The sequence below is a fragment of the Ctenocephalides felis genome, unplaced genomic scaffold, assembly GCF_003426905.1.
Source record: "Ctenocephalides felis isolate EL2017-DRISC unplaced genomic scaffold, ASM342690v1 CF-g0.4_SCAFFOLD_01886, whole genome shotgun sequence".
In the NCBI taxonomy this organism is placed as follows: domain Eukaryota; kingdom Metazoa; phylum Arthropoda; class Insecta; order Siphonaptera; family Pulicidae; genus Ctenocephalides; species Ctenocephalides felis.
Genome location: NW_020538040.1, coordinates 96,735,151 through 96,762,649, shown reverse-complemented (window position 1 = coordinate 96,762,649; position 27,499 = coordinate 96,735,151). Strand labels below are relative to the sequence as shown.

The 27,499-nt window shown below is 29.4% G+C and overlaps 2 protein-coding genes across 2 annotated transcripts in view; one reads left to right on the top strand and one right to left on the bottom strand.

Moving 5' to 3' along the window:
* The window catches only part of LOC113376716, a 320,611-nt gene that overhangs the window by 2,721 nt on the left and 290,391 nt on the right, over positions 1 to 27,499 (top strand). The gene's annotated exons all lie outside the window — the stretch shown is intronic.
* On the bottom strand, positions 13,129 to 25,936 carry LOC113375559. The gene is made up of 5 exons (XM_026615491.1): positions 25,676 to 25,936; positions 25,124 to 25,208; positions 19,659 to 19,768; positions 15,859 to 15,907; positions 13,129 to 13,417 (listed from the first exon to the last, which is right to left on the bottom strand). Exons 1-5 carry the CDS (start codon positions 25,934 to 25,936, stop codon positions 13,230 to 13,232), a joined length of 693 nt encoding a protein of 230 aa, XP_026471276.1. The 3' UTR covers positions 13,129 to 13,229.

Below are 27,499 nucleotides of genomic sequence, written 5' to 3'. Positions count from 1 at the left end.
TGTTTCTGTTTTTACTCGGAAGCATAACAAATAAAGTTATAATTGTTCTCGGGCGTCTTTTCCAGCATTCAGATATTTTTCTCTTTTGTCCCAAATATAATTTTCTATTTCCGTCCCATATAAATTTCGGCCTGTGCTCGGAAGTACTTAAGTTGTTGAGTATTGAAAGTATTATCGTTGGGCAACCCTTCCTCGTTGCTCTATTAAACTTTCACCTAGCTGCTAATAACTCGCTGAACAAACATTGTCAGCGCGCCGGATGCTATAAAGCTCATATAATATAATATAAGCAGAAACATTGTGACTGTGCGTATTAACTCCAGCACATTAATTTCTCATCACTTTCCTCGGCCTGTCAAAACCTCTCTTGTTTGCTGCCAGTTTAGCCGAGAGTCTAAATTAAGTTGAATGAGCTCGTATACCTAGTTTCTGGACGACTGTCGACGGATCTCAATCTTTGCACGTTTACGAGTAGACAGATATTATAGCACCTTTGAACACTATTGGTAAATTCGATTTTTATGTACGAGTATTGATTTTTATGTTTCAGTCTACTAATCTTTTTATATCATTATTTATTATTATACAATCATTATTATAATTTGAAGCAATTTTCTTTAAGCATAATTCATAACTTTTGATTATAATTATCTATTATATTATTTTTAATATGGTAGGGCGGGGCACAAAGGTCCAATTTGATTTTGAGCAGTTATATTGTGAAAACTAAAGCAATTATATTATAACAAATAACTCACAGCTATCTGACAATGTTCAATAAAAATTTCAACTAATTCATCATTATAGAAATACTTTCTTTGCTGTTTTTCAAAGATTGAATGTTTTATTTTAATTTTAAAGATATTTCACAAAGTAATTGCTACATTAATCAATCAAAGCAAAATATAAATTTTATCGGTACTTTTTTACAGAGATACTTTAAATATACTTACACACTTGTACTTTAAATAACCTTAATGTGATATTTCATCAGAAATATTCATCAGCAGAGTTGGAATAACTATTTATATAATTTTGCATATAAAATTGCCTAATTTGCCTTGATTTAATGTTTCATTTACTATTTTTAATTTTTTACACCTTTGTCAGGGTGAAGGTTCAGTTGGTCCTTTTCACCTGACCCAGATGTAAGCTTTTATAGAGGTTATATAAAAAACTATTAAGTCTAACTTGAAATTAGCAATATATCTTATAGTAAAATTAAATAACGTGTACTTAAAAATTATATGATGGTCTGGAAATCTAAGCAACAGTGCTTACAATCAACACAAATGACAACCAAAAAAATATTTGTATTATGGATTTTTATGCAATGTCGTAAGAATCAAGGTGCCTGGTTACACATATTTTTACCCTCTACTTTCAAATATAGTTGTTAAAAAAAATTTTAACTTTACTAGTTTTTGAGATAACAGTGGTGGACCTTTTTAGCTGCAGATTTTCAAGCCCCCCTCTACCTTATAGTAATTATTACTCTAAGGTATAATTTTTTTTAATCTATTGAATCATTCTCAATTCGGTAGTTCTGTGGATACTACAAAATTTTTTTATTCAACTTTTTTTCAATATTTTATTTTATTGATTTTTTTTTAAACAATGTTCTTCAAAAATTATATTTTGTGCTCTTTCTTAGTGCGATTTTGTTAAACATGCTAAATAATAATGCACATACAGTGTCAAAAGTTACTGAATAAATAATTGATTATTTATTGTTTTTTACTTGGACAATTCGGCATTAATTTTTTTTGTCATGATCACAGCAATACTTCTTCGAAACGGCTCGAACAATTTTTTTGAAACTTTCTAATCACGTTAAGTATGACTGAGAATCGTCCAACATTTATTTGTCATACCATTTAGTAGTAAGTGTTGGCCATCATTAAGTTTCTTCTTTGGCCATTTTTTTCACTATATTTTTTATAATTTGTTATTAAAATACATATACCGTCCTAAATTTTTACCTTCCTACTACCTATAAACCCCTATTTTGTAATAATCGAATAATTTTTATACCGCTTTCAGCCAAGAAATGATTTTGACTTATTTTAGTTTTTGATAGATTTTCTTTCTAAAAAACTCTATACATACAGCTCTCAATTTTCACCATCCTACCACAAAATCCCGTTTTCATAATAGACATTTTTGTAGCCTAATAATTTGTAATATAGCTCAATAACTGATCAATTATCGTCTCATTTGTGAAAAGTTTTCATTAAATTGAGATTAAGATTTTTCTGACCCTATCGGAAAACTTAAAATTTGCTCTATTCGCTGAAACATTTTCAAAACAATTCTTAGACGAGAAGATTAACATCGATAAAACTAGCTTCATCAAATTGTCAATCGATTTTAGCATAATCATTGACTCGTAGGATTCTCTCATTTTACAAATATTTTCCTATGTGCACATTCTGTATTATAGTTTATGAATGGTTTGCAGAGAAGCAAAAATATCAAAATTTGAAGATACAATAATTCTGGACCGGGAACTACGTACCATACAATTGATTATGGCAAGCATGTATTTTTTTCAGAGATTTTGAAATCTCACTGAATTTGCTAAGTATACCATAACATCATTCAAAAATTAATGTTCGCATTTTGATTCGTAAATAATTAAAAAATGAGCGGTAATAATATATCAAAACCTTATACATATCTCCAAACGTTCCAATTCAATTTCAATGAAATCAGTTTCAGATTAGGCTGGCACTTGCAATGACTATAATATGCTGCTTTCCGGGACAGATAGTATATATATATATATATATATATATATATATATATATATATACTGCATGATACTTCTATAGATGTACATTTTTATATTTTGGCATGATTTTTACAAATATTTTGAACACAAGAAATAACAGCACGATCCTTTAATTAACAGAGATCCATCCATGCAAATAAAATGAAAATATAAATGTTTATTGAAACGTTGTATAAAAAATGTGAAACGGTTCAAACGTTATTGAAATGTCGTTTAATTATTTTTTTCCTGTTGCCGATGTTTTCGCGCTCAGTATTTTTTCCCCATTGTCTGAACGTACCAATTAGAAAGTCGCTAAATAAAAAGTTTTAATTGCACTAGTTAATTTGTAATAAAGTTCTCTTTTTTATGATTTATACATAGTTCAATGAGCACGTTTTTATTATTTTTGAATTCTCTATTATTTATTTCCTTTGCAAACGCTCTCTGTAGAATAAAATTCCAGATGCATATAACAATTTTAATTAAAATATTAACAAGAATAAACTTATAATTATCATAATATTAAAAGTTTTTTATTACGACTATGCAATTTAAGTTAAAAACATTATTAATAATGTCAATAATTTACTGAAAATTAAAATCTGAAATAAAATGTAAACTATAGATAATGCGTAGTGAATACGAAGAAGATCATAAATAGTACATCTGTATTTTGAAAATCTTAATAAAAAAAATTATGAATAACTGATATTGATAAATTATATTAACATAATTTGTTTTTTATCAACAAATTTCTTTATTTAATTTTATTTCAAATTATATTACTTGCGATAAATGATGAACGCATACATGCATTTAATTATTTTCATGGATATTATAATATTTCAATGCCAATTAATTGAAAAGAATAAATTATTTCTTTGATTGTCTTCAACATTTCAGGATTACCTTAAAATGCTTTATTATAATAATCTGCATAATGCCAAATGTATTAAAAATGAATGTGCCAATTGTATTCATAAAGGGTCATAGGAAAAATAATATCAATAAAAATAAAGCTTAATTTGTTTTTCCTATAACTGTAGTATTTGAGTCATGTGGCAATGTAATGAGTCAGCAATTATGTTGTCTAAACTAAATGAAGTATATCAAAATAAATATTACGTTTCAAACAAACAAGTATTGAAATGTGTTCAGTAAAATTTCCATGTAATTCCTAATTTCACGTAGACAAATGTTCAAATTACCATTTAATTTACTTTTTTCCCGGCTAACTGGTATTTAACAAAATTATGGTTGATCAAAAAAAAGTTGCACCACCGTGCCCAGTTAACTCTGCTTAAATATTATATTCAGATGTCACAAACTAAACAAAAGAGTTCAAAGCCAAAAACTATCAACGGAAAAAAAATATATTTTATGAATTGGACACGTGGCCGTTTATCTCCTTATAAATCCGGTTGCACATATGTTGCTTTTTAATTTGAACTAATATTGTTAAAAACTTCTGTACTTCATTAACTTTCCGTAGAGTAAGTTATAGTAATCGCAGAAAATCAAATATAATTTTTTTTTTGCATATCTTCACGACTAAAGGTCTTCTGAACATTTTGACATACCTTAGAAAAAATGGATGTGTGTGCGTGACGATTTGAATAATTCAAAAAACATTCGATTCGTATTAATAAGGAAACATGCTGATTAGATTTTGGCAAAGGCAGGTCGAGCCGTTTCGAAGATACGGGGCAAAAAGTGGTAATTGATTATTTTAAAAAACGGAGCGTCCGATTTGTATGATTTAAAAAACATTTTATTTGTATTGACGGAATGAAAAACAGATGAAATTTGCGGTTTCCGAGATCCAATAAAAAAAGTGAAAAAAAGTCATTTGGCAGACAAAAATGATCATTAAACATACACATCAAATTATCACATATTTCATAGATATTTTAATATTAAGAACAAATTTTGTTTACTTTTTTATTGTTTCCGTACCAATATCTATCTGTTATACTGCGACGCGCCGCCCACGCGCTTTGATATTTTGTTTCTACCCAGCTAACGTATCGCGATTGCTCTAAAAAAAAAATTTCAAAATTTGGAAAATATTTCTAAGTATAAAAAAATCAATTATTTCAAAAAGATTTTTTTTTCAAAAAATTGAGAAATCTCAAGTTTTAAAAGAATATTGAAATTTTTTTTTTAATTTTGATTTTTGGTACGGAAAGTACCAACAATTTGTCTAAAGGCACGATGCCATGCACCACTACTTTGTTTTAGAAATAATGCTGGTGAACCTTTTTACCCGCAGATCTTTAAGCCGCGCTGTACCCTACGTCTTATTTATTTCTCCAACCAAAGCAATTTGAATCCTAAAAAACAGTACCCACTCCTGATGAACTTGAAGAGTGTTAAAAAGTTTTCCTAAACAAATCTCGAAAATGTCTCGGTATCCCCGCGACGGCAAGTTGATTCGATCGCGTGTCGCGCCGAACTTAAATCGTATTCATTAGGAGACGAGATGTCTGGGTAGATTTGTATCCTATGGCAATTAGTTAACGCTTACTAATTAAACCGAGCGGCTTCTTGTTCTTCCTACTTGCGAACGCGTTTCGTTCTTGTTCGGATCCTTTGTAAGGATGCGTTGTAAGTCCTTACTCACGCCCTTCGAGAAGACTCCTCCTCGGTGTGATTAACTTTCTAGTCCTCTCGATGTCTTCATCGGCGGAGTGCCTTTGGGAGAGATTAGGGTTTATTATATGATAATTGTGTTACCCATATTACCATAATGAAGAAAGGATATGACTAACAAAATTGTAGCTGAATGAAAAAATGAGATAATTGAGATAATAAAGAAAATTTTTAATAGAGTATTAGGAAAAACTAACAATAAAATATAATTGAATAACTAGTGGTGCATGGCATTTTGCTTTGGCAAATTGCTGTAACTTCCTGTACAATAATTCAACATTCGCGAAATAAAAATAATCAATCACCAATAAAAAATTATCACTAAGTAATAACAGTTATTTTAGATGTTTAAATAATTATTACAAATACTGTGAAATATTGTCGTATTTTATAGATCTGATATAAGTGCTCATATTAGGGCGACGATCTTTATCTATGCTTATCCACAAGAACGAAAACATAATAAACATCTTATTATTATTTATTTGCATTATCAATACAAGCATTATGCTTTTTGAATAACTCAAATCGGAAGCGCTGTTCTCTCAAAAAATTCTATTCTTTGCACTAATGTGTTCGTATCTCCGAAACCTTTGCAAAAATGTAATCAATTATTCACTTAATCAATACAAATCAAATGTTTTTCAAAAAGGCTGGACCATACTTTACCAAAAACTTATCAATACGTCTTCTCATTGAAACAAATGAAATGTTTTTTGAATCATTCGAACTGATCGATCCGTGCTCCCGATATCGTGGACGAAACGTTGTATCCCAACATACGCTAACACACATGCATACATACATCCTTTTTTTCTAAGGTATGCTAGAATGTTCAGAAACCTCTGAAAGATATGTAAAAATTTTCATTTGTTTTTTTTTGTATAACTTACAAAAAAATTTGTATAACTTACAAAAAAATTTGTATAACTTACAAAAAAAATAACTGTATTACGTAGTTTGAAAATGATGAGCTTTTAAGTACAAAGCTCTATTTTGGCGAATCTGAGGCCATTTTTTGGTTATTGTGATAAATTTTTATTATTTTTGTCTATTTCCGTAACCGTAAATAATATTTTTAGGATCACTGTTAATCATAATGGAATAATTGCCTAAATCAAGAATTTAAACTTTTTTTATAAACTATGAATTTTAATATTTCAAAATTACTTTACTTTGGGATGCTCTTATTAAAAACACGTGTTTAAAGTGTGTTGGCAAGTTCGATCAAAAGTTCGCAAATTTAATCAAGATTTGTATAATGCTTCATAATGAAACAATTTAAGAAAGAAATATATATTTTTTATGAGATTTGACAACACGTCTTAGTACATTTTCTTTGAAGGAGTCATTTCAAAAAATTCAAATTCATAGATAACAAATTGTCTGAATTGTAAAAAATTATTTTATCATTATTTTTGATTGTGGTCCTGAAAATATGATTTGCGCTTACGGATCCAAACTGAAAAATCCAAATCCAAAGTAAATGAACAAAAATAATAAAAATGAACTTCAACAGAAAAATGGTCACAGTTTCACCAATGCTTTAGCAAAAAGTTGCACTTAAAAGCTCATACTTTTAAAATTAAGTAAAAAAAATCTATTTTTTTTATGATCATGACGTCAAACCATAACGGGGTGATAGTATTAATCGTAACTAATAATACTATCACGCCGTTTTGCTTGACTTTGAGTTCTGGGACAGATTGAATATGATACGTAAAATCAAATAGGTTGAAACTTATAATGAGTATTTGATATCAATAATAATATAAATAGAAATAACGTTCGTGCGTATCTTATAATAGACTATTACCAACAACATTTCATAATTATATATAGTATCAATGTCATAAAAACAGAATTAATCACAAAGTTTTGTTCAGGATTTGTTATATCCCCAAAACGATTTTCTCATACGAGACTCAAATCAAGTTTTTGACATAATACGCCCACCCTAAACACACAAAATGCTATATAGTTTCTACATATATCCCGTTTTGTTCGGACGAAATGATTTATCTGTTATAAAAGGAAACACGTGTGTGCCATCTTCGCGCGTCGGAAAACTACAATTTGTATTTTGCTGCGAACGGTAATGATCTTCTTCTCTGAGCAAATGAAGCGAAACGTTTTCGTATGATTAATTAGGTTTATTTGATTATGTTCTAGATTCATAATTATCTTTGAGAGACGCATGTAATTCTAATGAATTTGTAATTTTTCAAACATCTAAAACATCTTGAAATATATATATATATATATATATATATATATATATATATATATATTACTTACTAAATTACTGATAATTTTTAGCTCTATTATTATAACTATTTCGAACTTTTGGTATTGACCTTTTTCAACTTAAATGACTAATTACAACGTATTAACTAATAAATATCTAAATTTAAATCATAAATATAAATACAGGGTTTAGACTAAAGCATACCAATTTAATTTAAATGAAAACAAACATACTAGAGAAACAAAAAAAACGGATAACTTTTTAGCAATAAAATAATAAAAAAAAAAATATCGATAAAGCGTAAATTAGGTCTTTCCCGTAGATTAGTAGTTAGGGTTTTTTTACATCGATTTTTACGTGAAAATATAGATAGCAATATGATTTTAATTAAAAATAGCTCCCACGCGACATTGCTGCATCCAATAAGTATTAAAGTCATCTAGAGAAACAAAAAAAACGGATAACTTTTTAGCAATAAAATAATAAAAAAAAAAATATCGATAAAGCGTAAATTAGGTCTTTCCCGTAGATTAGTAGTTAGGGTTTTTTTACATCGATTTTTACGTGAAAATATAGATAGCAATATGATTTTAATTAAAAATAGCTCCCACGCGACATTGCTGCATCCAATAAGTATTAAAGTCATCTAATCATAAGTACAACACAAAAAGATAGACTATAGTTTTTTTTTAGAAATCATTACAACAAGCTTGTAGTACTATTAAGTTCTGATTACTGTTAATAATATAAATATATAAATAATTGTAAATTAACATTCATAAAACCCACAATTGTATGAAATACAATTACTCGATTTTTTTTCTCCATAAAATATCTGATAATTATATGTGCATAAGTCTAATGATCGTTTTTGATCGCCAAATGGCATTTCGAGATAAATGTAGATGTAGATGTAGATCGCCAAATGGCATTTCGAGATAAATGTAGATGCCTAAAACTTTAAGATAACCAAATTAAAAACTAAGTATAAACAAAAATGATAGACATTGTACATGTAGTAAATTTATGAAAGTTATGTATGTGTAACATTTTGATGTAAGATTTGGTTATATATAATTCTGTTCTTTGTTATTTTAGATTTTCTTATATCGGTAATATATTAATTGGTTAAATATTGTATATTAATATGTATATATTATATTTTTTATTTATTGAATTAATTGTTTGGAAAAAATATCAATTTATGGAACAATCTATGAATTATCTATTAAATAATTTCTATAATCTAATATAAATAATAATAAATAATTTATTTATTTAATTTAATAGTAATGCATTAACTTCACGTAGGGTAAGTTATAGTAATCGTAAAAGCATCGATAATGCAAATTTTAAATATTTTTACGTTTCAAAGGTTTCTGAACAATTTGGCATACCTTAGAAAAAATACAAAACGGATGCAAATTTTCAACTGTCAACAATTTCGGTAACACGGTTCAACCGATTTTATTGATTTGAAAAACATGTGATTTCGAGTAAAAAAAATAAAAAAACTGCCATTTGGACATATACATTAGATATTTGCACATAAAATTATCACATTTTTCAAAGAGATTTTAATACAAAGTATTTTTTTTTACATTTCTATGAGTTCCGTACCAATATTTATTCGTTAGACTGCGACGCGGCGCTTACGCATTTCAATATTTCTTCTCTAAAACAGCCACGCAGCACGATTGCTTTGAAAAAATTCAAAATATAAAAAAATAATTTTTCAAAAATTGCAGTTTTATGAAAATCTCATTGTTTCAAAGTTGTCCAACAAATTGAAATATTTCTATTATTAAAATTATAATTATCGGTACGGGAAGTTCCAGCAATGTGTTTTAAGGCCTGATGCACCACTTGTTCAAGCTTTATTCCATAAAAACTTCATTGTTGTCTTTTCCAATACAATGTAGTTTATTTAAATACAACAATCATTTATACAAATATATATTCGTGCTTATTTGAGCGTCAATATAATATTATTATTAAAATATTATTAATATAATTATAATTAAATTAATACAATTTAAATGTTTGCTTCTAAATGTGTAATACATTGCCTCCATCTCTCATGTACGCAAGCTGTTGAAACGGGGATAACTTTCGAACCGCGAATGGTTTGTGATCCGACTTACAGAATACACCCGGTGCGAAATTGTAGAGGGCACATATAAATTTTTTGAAACACTTTAGAGTACAAAACCTTTTATTACAATATATTTAAAAATGTTAACATACAAATTATTTCTTATTTAATTAATAATAATAATAACTACATTTCTATATAGAGTCGTATATATTTTTGTCGAATTTATTCGTTCATGATTCATAACTGATGTAGAACTATTTCTTGGCGGCAACTGCGAATGAATTCGTCTGTTCTCCTGGTATCCGAGTAGAATTCTCGATAGAAACAAAATGGTGATTGAAATCTGTCAATCAATTCAAGGCCGCATTCAATTGAGACGTGGCTTCTTGACTATTTAATAGATAATTCTAAAATTTTGGTGCATGGCATCGTGCCTTAAGGCAAATTGCTGAACATTTCTATATCAAAAAAAAAAAAAAATTTAATTCTATAAAAGTTTTTAAAAACAATGAAAAAATTAGATTTTTGAGTTTTTAAATTTTTGTTTATATTTTGATTGTTTTTTCTTTAAAATTAGTTTTTGTTTATATTTTGATTTTTTTTGGAAATTTTGAACTTTTTATCAAACTAATTGCGCTGCATAGCTGTTTTAGAGACTCTTTATAAATACGTATTAACAAATTGATTAGTTACGGTATAGGGTAGGGCGGGGCACAAAAGTCCAATTTGTCTTTGAACAATTGTACTGTGAAAATCTAACCACCAATTCAAAACTGATAACAAATATCAAATGAACAACTATCTAATTATGATCAGTAAAATTCCTAGCTAATTTATCGTTGTAGAACTACGTTTACTTATATGCTTGAAAAAAGTTGTGACTCTGTCTTTTTTACCCCATAGGCGTGGTAATAGGGCATAGCCAGGCGACAAAAATATCCACTATTTTATTTATAATTTTAAAGAGGTTTTATAGCATAATAACTACATTATTTAATCGATGGGAAGTTTTGTTATAAAGTTGAAAAATAACGTTAAAAATCATAATCTAAATACATATTTATAAACACAATAAACAAAAAAATTATCAATTCTTACTATTATCATAAATCTTGCTTTGATAGGTATTTCTGTTTAACATATTATAATCATAATTATTGTATATTTAAATACAACAATGAAAAATAAAGTGAATACAACGTCTGTTTGAATTACACGTTTTATGGGCACATTTTTTTATAAAGATCCCATTGGATGCAACCTTCATATAGAACTTTGTCAAAGGAATCCATTATCAGAGTTGGAATAACTGTTAATTTATCTTTGTAAAATTGATTTTTTGCTACTAATTTCATATTTTTGTTTACTTGTTCCTTATTGTTTACCTCTCGCCAGTCCAAAGGTTTAAGTGGTTCTTTTTACCCCGATCATATGTAAGCTATTCTACAGTTTATAGAAATCTAACTAAAAAATAATCCATCCATCCATCTTATAAAATAATTATGAAGTATTCTTAGAAATTTTATACACATATCGTAAACTTAATACCGTGCTCAAAAATTAAAAAAATACTTTTGTTTTGTTCGTAATTGCAAATTTCGTCGCAATGGCCAATTTAAGAAATTGTCTGGTTATTTTTGCCATCTACTTTCAAATATCATTGTTGAAAAATTTCCAACTTTACTAGTTTTTTAGATATTGATGGTGGAACTTTAAACTCCGCTTGAACAAATAATAATATAAAAAAGTATAAACATATGTCAATTTGTTTATCATCGAATAAAGATTTTGACAATAGCCAAAATCAAATTAGCATGTACCACAACTCATTCCAATGGGTTTTAATTTTTTAAAATAGATTCGATTTTTTTGCGAATACTTTAACAAACATTTTTCATTCATCTGTTAATTCAAAAAAACGGCTCGACCAACGATCATGCTAAACTTATGAATGCAAGTGGTAATTGAGTTCTTTAAATTAATGTTAAAATTTTAGAATTAGTTGCATCCATTTCGGAAAACCTGGAATAAAAGACAAAATTTGAGTTCACATACGCACGCATGCATAATTTGTTTCAATTTTAGTGTCAAATGAAATAATAATCTGGACAAATCGTCGAGAAAACATTTTTTTTCTCGAAGATGATATATAAAATAAGAGATAAGGTCTCAATTTTTTGTTTCTTTTTTTTATTTTGAAATCTAATAGAAACAAATCCAAGAATTTAATATTTTTTATGATGTGGAATGGATGATAACTACGATTGTTTTATTATTTTTGGAACTACTGATGAGATGATGAAATTTTTGCAGAACCGAATCTAAACCACTCCTGATTTAGGCTCGGCTCCGCTTCTACAGCCTTATCACTATAATAGCAAATTAAGATACTAAATTAAAACATTGTATACTATATATTCTATACTACATAGCTTAAACTATGTTTATTGATATCATTATTATAATTGGTTCGAATCCTATTCTTATCACAATAATTAGGTGTATTGTCCCACTGAACAAAACTTGCTTAACCCATTCGAGACGCTTTCCGAGGCTATAAGACCGTGTTTGCAATAATAATAATAAGCAATTATCAGTTATTCTGAGTAAAATAGTCGCCGAGATAAGATTTTTGTAAATTAGTAGTATAGTAATGTATATAAAAACAAAATTTGGCGTACCAAAACATTTTGTTTGGAATTTCGAAATTTACATTTTTAGAAAATATCAATAAGAACCCATATTTATTTATCTAATTTTATTTTGCAAATTTATCACCAACAGCAATAGTATCGCCTTCTATATGTACCGCCTAAACAAACAATGTAGGAAATAATTTATTTCCGGTTTATATTATTTTCTTCATTATTCAACTATTTTATTTTTTTTTTACTTTTTACTATTTCTTAAAAATTTACTTTGCATTATATTCTGTTTTTCATTAATGAAAGGAACATAGCAATTTTACATTATCGAATTATTTTTAAAATAAATGCTTATCAATTTTAATGATGTATTTTTATTTTATCTTACATTGCACACATGGTATTCAAACCGCTTCTTGCAATAAAAATTTTAAAAGGAGCGAATTGCACACACGGTGTGCAATTATCTTATTTATATAAATTTGCTTACGAATTGGGTGATTTCCGTAGTAAACAAGTTTTTTTAATTAAAAATGAACAATATAAACAGAAAAAATCGCTTGTGGGGACCGCGTTCGAAAAAAATCGCCGTCTCAAATGGGTCAAATAAATATAGCAGGGAGAAAATGTTCGATGACTGAGAAAGTGCTCAATGGTTGTATCTGTCAACCATTTAATAAAACTTTCATTTTCTCCTTTTTTCAGTTGTTAAAACTAATTACATTTTAGCGTTAAATTATAGTACTACTTATTAGCAATATTAACTTAAACTAAATCTTAAAATTACAACAAGATCTGTCTTCCATAAGTTTAGTATCTGGCCCGAAATTGGATGCCAGCTTGTGGTCCACATAATTTCTTATTTCCTCTAAACTCGTCAAGGTCAAAGGGTTTGCGGTCGATGTCCTTGGGTTGAAGTCGACCATCACGTTGCTCAAAAACATAGAACATGTATCGATGATCGCTGGAGTTTTGAGGAGGGTTTGGGCCGGTATAAGCTGGAAAATATTTTTTGTAATAATAGATTGCAGTAAATTAAAAAAAAATTTGCACCAATAACGATTTCCACAAATTGTACTTATTCACAACGATTGCATAAAAACGTATTAGACCATAATATTTGCTACGACGGGTTCTACTAATTGTAAGTCTAGCTATACCAAGACAAGATTATTTATACCGAGACTAGACTATTTATACCATGACTTATTTATAAGACGGCTATTTATACCAGGTTGATTTATACCACAACTATTTATACAACTACAAACTGCGTATATTTTGTGTTAGTTCTGCATGCAACATAAAAAAATACATAAATTTATCAAATTATATTTTATATATTCAAAATGCATAGCATTGTGCCTTAAGGCAGATTGCTGGAACTTCCCGTACCGTATTTAAATAACCGAGGAATAAAAATAATCAATCGAATGAAAAATTATCAATAATCCAAAACTATTACTAGAATTGCTAATCATCATATATTAGTTACGTGCAAAAGAAATATGTCTTCCATCTATTTATTGAACTCTTCTAGCGGTTGAATAGTCCAGTCATTTAAGCTTAAATTAAGCAAGAATCTCGGAATTCGAGATACCCAGCTGTAAAGCTGTAAATACCCTAAAATAGCATCCTAAAAGTTGTCTTAGAACCTGCATATGGTACGTACACCCTACCATATGTAGGTTTTGAGACAACTTCTTAGGGTGCTATTTTAGAGTATTTACAGACTTATAGCTGGGTATCTCGAATTCGGAGGTGAATTTACTATAATGACTGGACTATGAATCAATAAACTAGTTTACTAGATTACCTGTATCTATCTATATATATATATGGTATATATCTATATATCTATCTACCTACCTCTCTACCTATTCACATAATTTCCTGTCGACATATATACATATCTACCTGTTTACGTGTTTATCTGCCTATCTATCTACATATTAATATATTTACTAGCTCATTTTTTTAGAAGCAGACCTATCCACCAGTTCACCTGTCCACTATTTTACCTTTCTACCAATTTACCGGTCCAATTTCTTCTCCACCACTTCCTTCTCCACAAATTTACCTATCTACCAATTTACCTACCTACCTGTTTTTCTGACTACCCATCTATCTATATACCTCTTCAACTGTTTATCTATTTACCTATTTGCCAGTTTACCTGTTTGCCTGCTTACCTGTTTACTCGTCTACACATCTATGTAAATACCTATTAAAGTGATTATCTGTTTACCCCTCTATCTGTCTACCAGTTCGCCTGTTACCAATCCACTTTTCTAATAGTCCACGTGTGTATCAATCTATTAGTATTTAACAATAATGATTTGTAACGATCATTTTTGACCATCAAATGCCATTACTTTTGTTACTGCACCCCAAAAACCGCTGGACCTGTTTCTGGACGGTAACAAATTGATATTTTTTTTATTTTGTCATTACAAGTAACATATTTTTTGAAAAATTCAAATCGGATATTCCGTTCTCTGAAAATCTGTCATTTTTTGCACTTTTTGCTGTGTATTTCCGAAACGGCTGGCTTTGCTAAAAAATAATCAGCTTGTTTTCCCATTTCAATCGAATGCTTTGTTCTCTCAAAAACTGGTATTTTTAACACTTTTAGCTGCGTATCTCTAAAACTGTTGGACCTGTCTTTGCCAAAAACCAATTACCACGTCTTTCCATCAGTAGGAGTTGAATGTTTTTTGAACCATTAATCGTATACTCTGTTCTCTCAAAAACTAAGTTTTCACTTTCTGGACTTTTTTTTATATGTCCAAAACGCCTCGGCCTACCTTTCCCAAAAACTAATCAGCACATTTTTCTATCAATAGGAATGGAAACTTCTTTGTATTATTTAAATCGATAGACCGGTGCTCCCGAAACATGGACAAAACAAGATATGCAAACACTTTTATTTTTGGTTTTTGGACGATTACTACAATTTACCCTACAAAAAGTTAATTAGGTGTAAATGGCATTTTGCCTTGAGGCAAGTTGCATAAAGTTCCGATTTGTATAAAAAATCCATATAACCGCAACTAAAATTTGGTGACTTAGCTAAAATTTTTAACTATTTATTCACAAAATGAGCTTTTATCTTTCATTAGAAATTAGTCAATGCGATTTCGAATCTCAATTTCAAATAAACTTGTAATATGTGCAACTATATTAATTAGAGTGGTCCAACACTTGCTTGTAGGTCCTAATATCGCAACCCATTATTCCAAATTTTAATGACGCTTTAAAATTGAACTACTTGTCATTGGGCCGTAATATTTTAGAATGAAAAAATAGGAGCATTCGGACACAATGCTAAAGCGCATTCACAAATAGTTTCATTTTAATTTCAAAACAAATTGCGCTAGGTTTACAATGAGAAGAGTGCCAAGGAACTTTATATCGATCGACTATTTATAATACTCACGTGCAATATCAAGACCATCGATATCTTCGCCATCAGCCAAAGCGGATCCCTGTAATGAGAACATAATTACTCTCAATAAATTATATTGGCATGACAAAATACATTTGTAAGCGAACACTCATAATTTGTTTATTGTTGGCGATTGTGAATTGCCTTCATTTAAATTACTATAAAGTATTTCGTGAAGTTAGACGTACTTTCACAAATATTTGAGACCAACATTTTAAACAAATAAACCAATAAGTTGTATACGCCCAAGGTGAATATTTTCTAACGCGATTATTTTTTATTGTCTTGTAATAAGTTATAGTAATATTTGTAATTGTAGCTATATTTCCATGTTTTTATTATTTTATTTCTGACGAACCCATAGTACAAAACCTTTCTTTTCTTCAATATCGCATGGCTTCCTGTTCAGTGAGATGGAACGTTTGCTACATCAAATTTCACATATCAGTTTGCACATGAAAATATTATATATTTTATATTTATTAATAAAAATAAAACAATTTCTTAATTTGTTTTTAGTAATCGTAATATATATAATAGTCCTATGAGTATTGTAATAGCTGCAAATATTGCCAATGTACAGTACTGTGCAGGTCCGTCACATTTGACATGCGACTCGACTCATTTCAAATAATATATTTTAATTTGCTTCGGATTTATTAATGTTTGATAATGTGCAACAGTTTCTGTGATTGCTAAATTGTTTAAATAGCTTGCTTGATTGATGTAAAAAAATCGCACGTGGGGTTAGTTAAAACAAAACCTTAGGGCTAGTTTACATTCAAGAATGATATTGACTAGTATTTAGAAAATGTTGTTGAGATTCAAAGAAAAAAGATTTGGGGTAAATGTATAGTATGTAAAATGCGGGCAATTGTACAGAAGACACTTTATATTTTATTTGGTTTAATGTTAGTTTACGTTTATTTATGATAATCATTTTCGTTACAGAATTTCTGTTACCGCGGAGGCACTATATAATTTAATTGTGTTAATTCTAGATTACGTTGATTTATGAGAATTACTTGCAAATTTATAGAATTACTTGGAATTAATAGAAATATGTGAAATGTTCTTAAAAATAATTAAAAAATAATTTATCATTTTTGTCGTTACTACTTGCCCCCGTAGATGTAATAACTAGTCCCAAATATGGGGTAAGTAGTAACACCACACGTTTTTAGAAAATGATCAATTGTGAAATAATGACCAACAGTTGTGATATTATTTTTACTTGATTTCAGGTTGAGGAATAGATACGATAACTACCTATCATTATTTTGTAGAAATATGATCAGTGGATCTCGAAATACATTAATTTAAAAAAAATTGTTACTACAACTTGCATAGCACTCCTATAAATGTTATAAAATTTTGAACTAAAATCCTTCTTTTTTCCTCCAATAAAGTTTGTTTATTACAAAAAAAATTATTTAACGTTTCGGGGATATAGATCAACTAACATCAAAACACACTAAAACCATGCTTGAAAATACATAGAGCAAAGGCGTCTTCACTGTTCTGTAAATTCAATTTTAAACAAATATTCTTGCTTGAAAATTCGTTAGGGTCTCAACCAATATACTAATTCACAGCCATTAACATAAGAGTTGTTGCATCGAAGTAACGCGAAATAAAATAAAAATAGTTAGTAATTCTAAATACTTTAGCGATGTTTCAATTTTGCGTAGCCTAGTTTTCATACAGTTTCAGTTAGAGGACAATGGCTCTTTCGATGACTTGGAGCGTTTAAATCCCATGGAATCCATAATTTTTTAGTGAAAGCCGTCGCCCAAGTTTTTGACGCAATGCGAAATGTCGCTGCGATCCCGATCATTACCGGTTTCTTTGTATTAAAACATAAAATTAATTATAAGATTCTAAATCTATATACATTTACTGTTTGTTATTCAATAAGATTTGTTAATCTGAATTAATGAACGCGTGATTAATGTCGCAATATTATCAGGATCGCGAAATTTCAAACATATTGAAGTAGAGAAAGATGTTCCGAATGTTCAAACCGAAATTAGCAGATATATTTCTTTTACCTACTAGACAAATATTAAACTACTTGGTATTGGTATTTTACCTTGAGACAAGTTAAATAAACTTCCCGATATGTGTAAATAATCGACTTAATCAATAAAAAATAATTTATTAGTGATTAAAAGTATTCCGAATGGATTTTATCACATTTGAAAACGAACGAATACGTTAACTCGGAGTGTTTTCTAAAAGCAAATTTTCATATATCAACAATTTTCATAATTGAACCAGTTTCCGCAGGACTTTAATGATTTATTATGTTTATTAAGACCAAGTTAAGTACTCTATCGTTATACCAAGTAAATCGTCTAATTTTAATTTTAACAAACGTCAAAAAACTATTCATTTTCTCAAACTTCGAATTTTTAAAATTAAACTGCTTGTCGTAAGGCCGAAATATTTCAGTAAGTTCTATAAGACCATGATATATATCGCCAAAAAAAGTTATATAAAAATCGGCTTAAATTTTTTTTTCAACAGTTAATTACAAGAAAACGGCTCGGTACCTTTCGAACAGTTTTCGATTTTTAAAAATCGAATTGGTAGTATGAGCTTAAATGTGAACGAAAAGTTCAACACATTTTTCCAAATTACAAAGAAACGGCTCGGCACATCGTCGCACAAAACTGACAAGCGATAGTCCTTATCGAGATACACCAAATGGCTTTTAAATTTCTGAATTCGGTTCAAGCGTTTTTGAGCAAACGTCTATGAAAGGTCTAATTTTGACAAATGCCAAAAAACGATATTAATTTTTGCATTAAACCAATATGGTCCTACGGCCTACAACTATGGGGTGCGGCTAGTAAATCGAATATAACTATTCTACTAAGGTTCCAAAATAAAATTTTGAAAGAAATCGTGAACGCTCCAAAATACGTTACCAATTGGTTGATACATCAAGATCTCAGAATCCGCACTATAGAAGAATTAATCTATACTGCACCAGATATAAAGCTCGTCTAAGTCGTCATCCAAACGTATTAGCGTCAGATCTGCTCAAGCCTTTACCACCAAAGCGTCTCAAAAAAAAAATCTGCAATGATTTACTACAGAATATAACATAACTTCTATGAAGGCGCTATCGCAGGATAGCAATCCTTCTCACGCAGACAAATAATATATAACTGTAACAAATGTAGCTGAATGTACTTTGTATAGCTTGCTATGAAAAATAAACGAAAAAAAAAATTTGCAAACTTTGACGAATTTTAAAGCTAAACGAGTTGTCGTAGGGCCGTAATATTTTAGTATGATCTAGAAGACTATGGTATCTACTATCAAAAAAATAATAATAAAAATCGCCGAAAAAAAATTTTATAACACTTTATTGCAAGAAAACGGCCTGGCTAATCTTTACCAACAACTAATCAGCACGATTCCCAACCAATATTCTTTCGAACGGTTTTTGAATTTTCAAAACAGATTCAGAATTGCGGGCTAAAACGTGGACGAAAAATTTTTCACTTTTCTGCTATTCATAAAAAAACGGCTTGGCCGATCGTCGCACAAAACTGACAATTTTTGAATTGAACAAATTTATGAAATCGGCCTAGCCGTTTTTAAAAAAACGACAATTTACGGCAAAAAATCTGTTCACACACACACACATATACTTTTTTCCAAATTTGATCTTATTTGATTCAGAATGGCTTGAAACGTCAAAAAAAAAAAATAAAAAAAATAGCGAATCGATTTTTTGATGAAAACATAAACTTCTTCGGGAAGTTAAAAATACTTACTGGAACGTTAATTCTCAGCCAGTGAAGATAGAATTGTCCAAGGCGTAGCGAAGGTGCATCGGGATCGACAGTCATTACGGTATACAGCTTTGTCTGTGAATTATATTTTACTTATTGTGAGATAAAATATTCTTGCTAATTAATTTAGTTCATTATTTACATTCAATGATGAATAAATTTAATACTTTTTATTAAAACATTATGTTTGCACATTGTGAAGTGCTAACGTTTATATGGCACATACAAAACAAATGTGAAAGTAGGAACATAAATATTTAATTGCAATTAAATTCACATTATTATTTATAATTTTAAAATTATTATTTTCAAACAATTGCTATACATATTGTAGTAAAGTAATTATATGTGAAGAATTTCTAAACATATCCGATTTGTTTTTGCTCTTCATAGCTCTGAAATGAATAGTTATTGAGCAATCTTTTGAATTCGTTTTCATTATACTAATCAAGGAATTTTTATATGCTAATAATTATTAACAAAAATTTTAATGTTATCAAATTTTTAAATGCGTAGATATTTATTATCTTAAATGCGTAGATTTGTCAAATCACAGATTATTACATACTTCGATGCAAAATAATATCCAAACGCGAGGTATAATTAAAATTAATAACTAAAAAAAAATTATAAAAACATTAATTTACATACTTATTAAGTGATTTCGATAAAACTTTGCATGCCGATAGAGTTTACAGGTCTAAATCATCATACTAATATATTAGAATCCTACAAGTCGTAACAAATTATAAAAACTAATAAATTTGGATTTATCAGCCGCGTTTTTCTAAAATACCTGTGTAACAGCCGCTTATTGGTTTTATGTAATAAGAAAATTGTACAAAATTGAATAATTTAGAATAGTATCCCACATTATGATACTCTACAGCAACTGCATATACTTATACATCACTCATAAATTAATATATGGATAATTTTGTTATTGATTACACAGTGCGACAAAAATGTCACTTCGAACTTCTGTGTTAAATCTACTTTCCATTTTTCGTAACAGCTCTAGTTTTTGAGTTTCAGGGAACTACTCCGATTTCGGCTATGATTTCCCCAGTTTAACTAGGAGTTTTTTCTGCTGTTTTTGGTATAGATTTGACTCTAAGACGTCATGTGCATAATCCAAATTGTTATTGTTACATCTGTGGTTAATATATTTCTGGCAAATACCGGAAACCTATGTCGAACTGCGTAAAGACATCGTATTTCAACCACTTTAAAACTGATTTGCGCAATCAAGATAAAACATGGGTTCTTCGATCTATATGAAAAAATAGCGTAGTATATTTAGGTTATTATCCAGAAGGAAAAAGTAAAAACTCATTTATTATTCGTTCAGTCATTTAAAAAAAAACTCAGAAACACCACGACAAATGTTTTCTCTGGGTGGTAAATATCAATGGAATAAATTCAGGCAATAGAAGCAAATGATCATAAACCACAACTCCACTGGTATTGAAGTCTACTTATGATCAGCTACACGACCCCAATCTATGTTAACGATAAACAACTTAAAACATCAAAATCTCCTGTCTACCATGTAATGGATGTAAAAACTTAAAAGAGAAGACAGCAAGAATTAAAATAATATGTTTGATGTAATTGATTTGAATTCATTACTCACACTCATTTAGAACGTTTTTTGGAAAATCTTGGAGATATTGTCGAAGAGCAGGGCGAGAGTGTCCACCAACACATCGAGACTTTGGAGGAACGATATTAAGCACATGGTCATATTTTGGAATTGTTAGTTCAAAATCAGCGTCCCCGAATTACTTAAAAACCATCATATCTTAGGATAAAAATTTAATATCGCGCAGTGTTATTTACGCATGTAGGGTAGTTCATATAATTTGTCTTGAGGCAAAATATTGTGTATGACTATTTTGAACTGCATTTGTACTGCAAAATGATATGATTCAACAAGCATTGTGTTTTGATCTATCAAAAAATCAAAGTTGAAATAATTGTTCAGTGATCAAAAATCATTTTATAACTGTAAAACCATTACGCGCATATTTGAAAGGTCGAGGGTGGTTATTTTTGTTTAACTTTTATTTAACTTTTTTTTAACTTCCCGTAGGTTAAGTTATAGTAATAGCAAAAAAATCGAAAATAATTTTTTTTATATATCTTTACGTTTCAGAGGTTTCTGAACATTTTGGCATACCTTAGAAAAAATGGATGTATATGCGTGTGTATGTGTGTGTGTGTGCGAATACAAATTTTTGTTGATGATTTCGGGAACACGGTTCAACCAATTTCCATTATTCAAAAAACATTCGATTACTGCTGATAAGGAGACGTGCTGATTAGTTCTTGACATAGGCAGCTCTAGTCGTTTCGTAGATACGAGCCAAAAAGTGCCAAAAACGGTAACTCAGTTTTTAAGAGAACGGAACGTCCGATTTTAATAACTTAAAAAACATTTTACTTGTATGGACAAGATGAAGTACTGATCAAATTTTCATGAAGAGCAGTTTTAGCGGTTACGGAGATCTAGTGAAAAAAGTAAAAAAATGCCATTTGTGGTCAAAAATGATCATTAGACATATGCACATCAAATAATCAGATATTTTATAAGTATAAATTTTGTTTACATTCGTATCGGTTTCAATACCAATTTTTATCCATTAGATGGCGACGCGGCGTTTACGCGCTTCGATATTTCGTCTCTATGCAGTTAAAGCAGTACGATGGCTTTGAAAAAACGTTCAAAACTTCCAATATATTTCAAAATATGAGAACATGTTTTTTATCAACAGCCTTTTTTCCAGAACAAAAATTTTTTTTTTCAGAAATCTAATTACCTATCACGTCCAATTTGGTTTCGTCAAAATATCGACAAAATCAAGGAGCCCAATTATCGTGTAAGTCGATTTCGATTGTTCAAGATCAAAAGACTGTAAAAAAAACTGTTTGGCAGCATTTGAATGAGGCTAGATACAAAAATGCTTGATGTATGGGTGCCACACGAAAACCTAGAGCATCGAACTTTCATCTGGAAATCATTACTAAACAGCAAGAAAATCGCCACAATTTTAAGTGATTGGGGACTGGTGACCATAACTAGAATTGGGATTCGATGGTTTAGCAAGGAATTCTGATACTGTGAGCTGATCTCCTATGGCAAAAGTCTCAACTCGGAACTTAACGGTCAACAATTGAACGGTCTAGCTAGAGATAGCAATCGCCCAGATGCGGCCAGCTTTGGCCCATAAGAGAAGAATTGTGTTCGTTCCATCGGCACAATGCTTGACAACACACATCGATAGAGACTCGCTAGAAGCTCTAGGAGTTTGATTGTGAGCTTTTTATGCATCACTATTTATAAGGAAGCTTGTTAAAATCGAATCTATCAATTTATTGCTAATGGGGACGAGGGTTTCTATGAGAGAAGCTTAATGATAATACCTTCAAAATGGCAACAAGTTATAGAACAAAACGGCGCATAACTGACCTAAATCGGATCATTCCAAATAGAGTAATTAAAGCCGTAATTTCATGCAAAAATGTTTTTTCTTATTTTACCTAATTTATATTTATATATAAATTTATATGCCTAATTTATATTTATATATATACATACAGAGTCAACCCTCTATTGCCGCGGTAAGTGTGTACCGTGTAGTATGGGCTCCGTGCTATAAACAACTCGTATTTGACATACTATTCAGGCTAAATCGTAGTGCGTTTGATGGAAACTTGCTTACAATATCACATTCTATGGGAACCGTGCTAACAATAAGAGAAACTCAGAATTAGTACAAATCGCGGCATTTTTATGGTGTTATATGAATTGTTTTTGGTGAAATAGAGTTCATCTAATACATGATAAAAATTACAAATTATTTTTATTGTATTCAAGACTTCATATGAGGATATGCTAAAAAAATATTTATCTTTAATTGAAAAGTTTATATAAGGATATAATAAAAGAATATAATTTATATTTAAATGAATAGTTTTAATAAAGTTAAGAATAAAATATGGAATGATCGAATAAGGATGGAAAAAATAAAAAAACAACTGTTTTCGAACAAAAAATTATTCAAGCATAATTATTTTAAAAGACTAACTAACGTTCTGTTGAAGATCGCCGACACTTTCAATACTAATATTAAACGCAGCTATGACATATCCTGACATGTATATATAAAATACAGTAAAATTCAAAAAAATCGATAACAAAACTAACATTAATATTAGTTACTAGAATCATTCATAGGTTGCGCGCAAGAATCTAATAAACCGTTGAACGTAAACATTTATATAGGAGATCCGTGGTATCAGAGGGATGTTGCATTTTCAGCTCCGTGTATAGCAACCGCGTTTCCAAAGTACCGTGTTAACGGAGGGTTGACTGTATATATATATATATATATATATATATATATATATATATCTGAACTTATTACAACGGAGTAGCTTGGAACATCACGATGAGGTATGTGTAATAGCCACAGAAAATAGTCGACAAGGTTTACTCCAATGCAATGAAAATAGGCAGTGCATTTATGTGGTAAAAGAAGGTGGATGATTTCTTTCTCTAGAAAATATAGCAAAAAATCTATACTAAAGCAATAAATGGAAAACTCCCAGAAATTATCTCCATAGTTGGTTGTTTGTTATAGGTGTCATGTGCAGTAATCATAGACTGAATTCTACATGGACTGCTAGTCGAGGGCAAAATAAGTATATAGAAATAGAAGGGACTGTGTCGTCACTTGCTGAATGAGTGTTGCCGACAATCGTAGTACTCTCCCGATTGATTAAAAGTCACATGATATGTCGAAGTCATATGATACGTGCTTAACCTAAAATTAAATCGTTTACTTGAAATTGTTAAATTGTTGTGAAGAAAAAAATCAGTTCTTGTAGTGTAACACTGGTTCCTGGAACACTCCCAACAGTATTAAACGTCATATGCATAGGCCTTATAATATAAAAACCGATTTTAACAGGTAGATTCGATTTGATGTACATTTATTTCACAGAAGAATTATTATCAATATCATTTCTTACAAAATTATCAGTCCACACAATGACCATTATATTATTGAAATAAACTATCACAGATAATTTTTGAATATTATACTATTATGATAAATGTTATTAAATACTGTTAATATCATTTCTTACAAAATTATCAGTCATATCAATAGCCATTATATTATTGATATAAAACATATGAAATTGAAAATACTAAACCTTATGGAACAAGGAGATTGAAACGACAATGGCCTTTAGACTTAGTCTTAGATTACGTCTAATAAAATATTATTATAGTAATTGTTAAACTGAGAAGATCTCATTGGAGCTCTTCTTAGGCATCGCTCTTACATTGTCATTTTAGCTCATAGGAATCTTTATGTATTTCTGATTGCTAAATAAAACGAGTTAAAAAAAAATAAAAAATAAAACATATAACATACGACATTTAATCATTCGGGAGAGTTCCACGATTGTCGGCAACGCTTGTTCAGAAAGTGACGTTACAGTCGCTTCTATCTTTTCACACTTTATGCAATGGAAAACATATGAGGACTAGCAGTCCATGTAGTTATAAGGTCTATGGCTGTGATGTATGCTGTTTGATTATTACAGTATATTTACTGAAAGTAAACAAATACTGTTTTCGTTATAAGCATATAAAATGCGATATTTTACTCGATGATGGATCTGATACAGGGCGACAATTTATCACAAAAAATACTTGCGTTATTTTTCATTTTGATAACTAGATGTAACAGAATCGCATTTTTGTTTAAATCTCTATATGTATAACACAGTAACACGTGATCGGGTACAGCTAGTAATAATATAAAATTGACTATTACACATATTACTTAAATAACATTATAAAAGTATTATTATTTTATAAACTCTAAATATTGAAGCTAAATTTAAGAATATATATATAGTACTATATAGAATAACTAATATATATCGAATGTTTATAATACATATTATATATCAATACTCACCCTATTTGCGTATCCAAAAAGCACCGCCGGTCTTTTCCTGAAGGTCTGCTTAGGAAGTAGCACATTGCAGTTACTTGCATATAACAGTGTGCCGCCAACAGACGTGAGCTGGAGTCCTCCGAATTTGCAGGCGTTCTTTAAATCTGTGCTTCTGACATGGACACAAGGTTCCATAACCTTAACCGTGTAATTTGCGCCAAAAACTGCTGCTGCAGCCGCAGCCAGCACTATCATAGTATATGCGTTGCCCTGTGAAGACATTTCAAAACGTGCGATTTACGCTACAACCAATCTTCTACTGATCGTGAGCAGCTCATTACCGACGTTTATATAGGAACTGCGGCTTGTAACTCGCGAGCCCCACTCAAAACATTCAGGTGTTCCGAAGCATTGATAAGTAGTATATATTTTATATACAAGTACTATTTCTCTTGAAGAATTCTGAAGGAAGATGATAATGAAAACAATTTTTTAATTGTTGTATAAAACCAGGGGATATAATTTGAAGTGCTAGAAATTATTCATACGAATGACACACATATTTATAAATGCTCGCATATTTTAGACATATATTGTTATCAAAATATGAATAATATATAATGATCATATATAAAATATTTGCAATCATTTTTACGCTTTCAACCATTTACAACCACTAGTTTTTACTTGTATTATTTTCTCATTTTTATGCTTTCAATATCCAATGTTTTTATTAACTTCCCGTAGGGTAGTTATAATAATGGGCCGAAAATCGAAAATAATTTTTTTTGCATTTTTCTACGTTTTGAAAGTTTCGAAGTTACGTTTTGAACATTTTGGCATACCTCAGAAAAAATGGATTTGTGTGTGTGAAATAATAGATCATTGAATATTTTTGACATAGTTTTAATTCAGATTTTTGAGCTTGAAGAAAAAGCTTAGGCCTTCACTTAAAATGCAAATTAATTTTATCAAGGGTTGTAAACCCCCAATATTTTTTTTAGATTTTGGGGGCATTTTTCTTTAGATCAATATTCTACAAAATGTAATTGAAAGAAACATAGAACTCTTTACTTCGAAAAACTTCATTTTTATCAAGTGTTGTCCTTCCCTATTTTTTTCAATTTTGGAATCAATTTTCTCTTAATTTTAATTTGATCTATTATTTGACGTAATTTAAGATTGTTTTTAGTTTATGAAATTGCTGAAATGTAACTTTAAAAAGCAATTTACTTTTATTTGGCCCAACTCTAACACTTTTTCAATTTTGAAGTCAATTATGTTTGTTTTAAAATATTTATTGCGGAATTAAAAAATACATAGAAGTCTTTATATCAAAATAATATTTACTTTGATCGAAGGTTGTCTACACCTAATATTTTTTTCAATTTTGGGAGTATTTTTTTTTATTTTAATTTTCGATAATTCGAAATTAAAAAATACATAGAACTCTTTACTTTACTTCAAAAAACTATTTATTTTATCGAGGGTTGTCCACCACTAATTTTTAAAAATTTTTGGAACTATTTTTCTTTTAATTGGAACTTTAATAATTAAAAAAAAAATGCATACAACTCTAAATTTTCACCCTACTTTCACAAATATCTATTTCATAATAGACATTTTAGTAAACGAATAATTTTTCACCACGCTTTCAGTCAGTGAGTATTTTTTACTAGGTACAACAGTTTTTGATAGGGAACTAGGTACCATGCAAATCTAAATAAAAGCTGTAACATTTTTTAATCTGTCATTTTTTTTTAATCTCAGTCTGTTTTCTTGGCATGCCACATAATAATATAATTTCAAAATAAATGATCAGATTTTGTTTCGTAATTCAAAAAA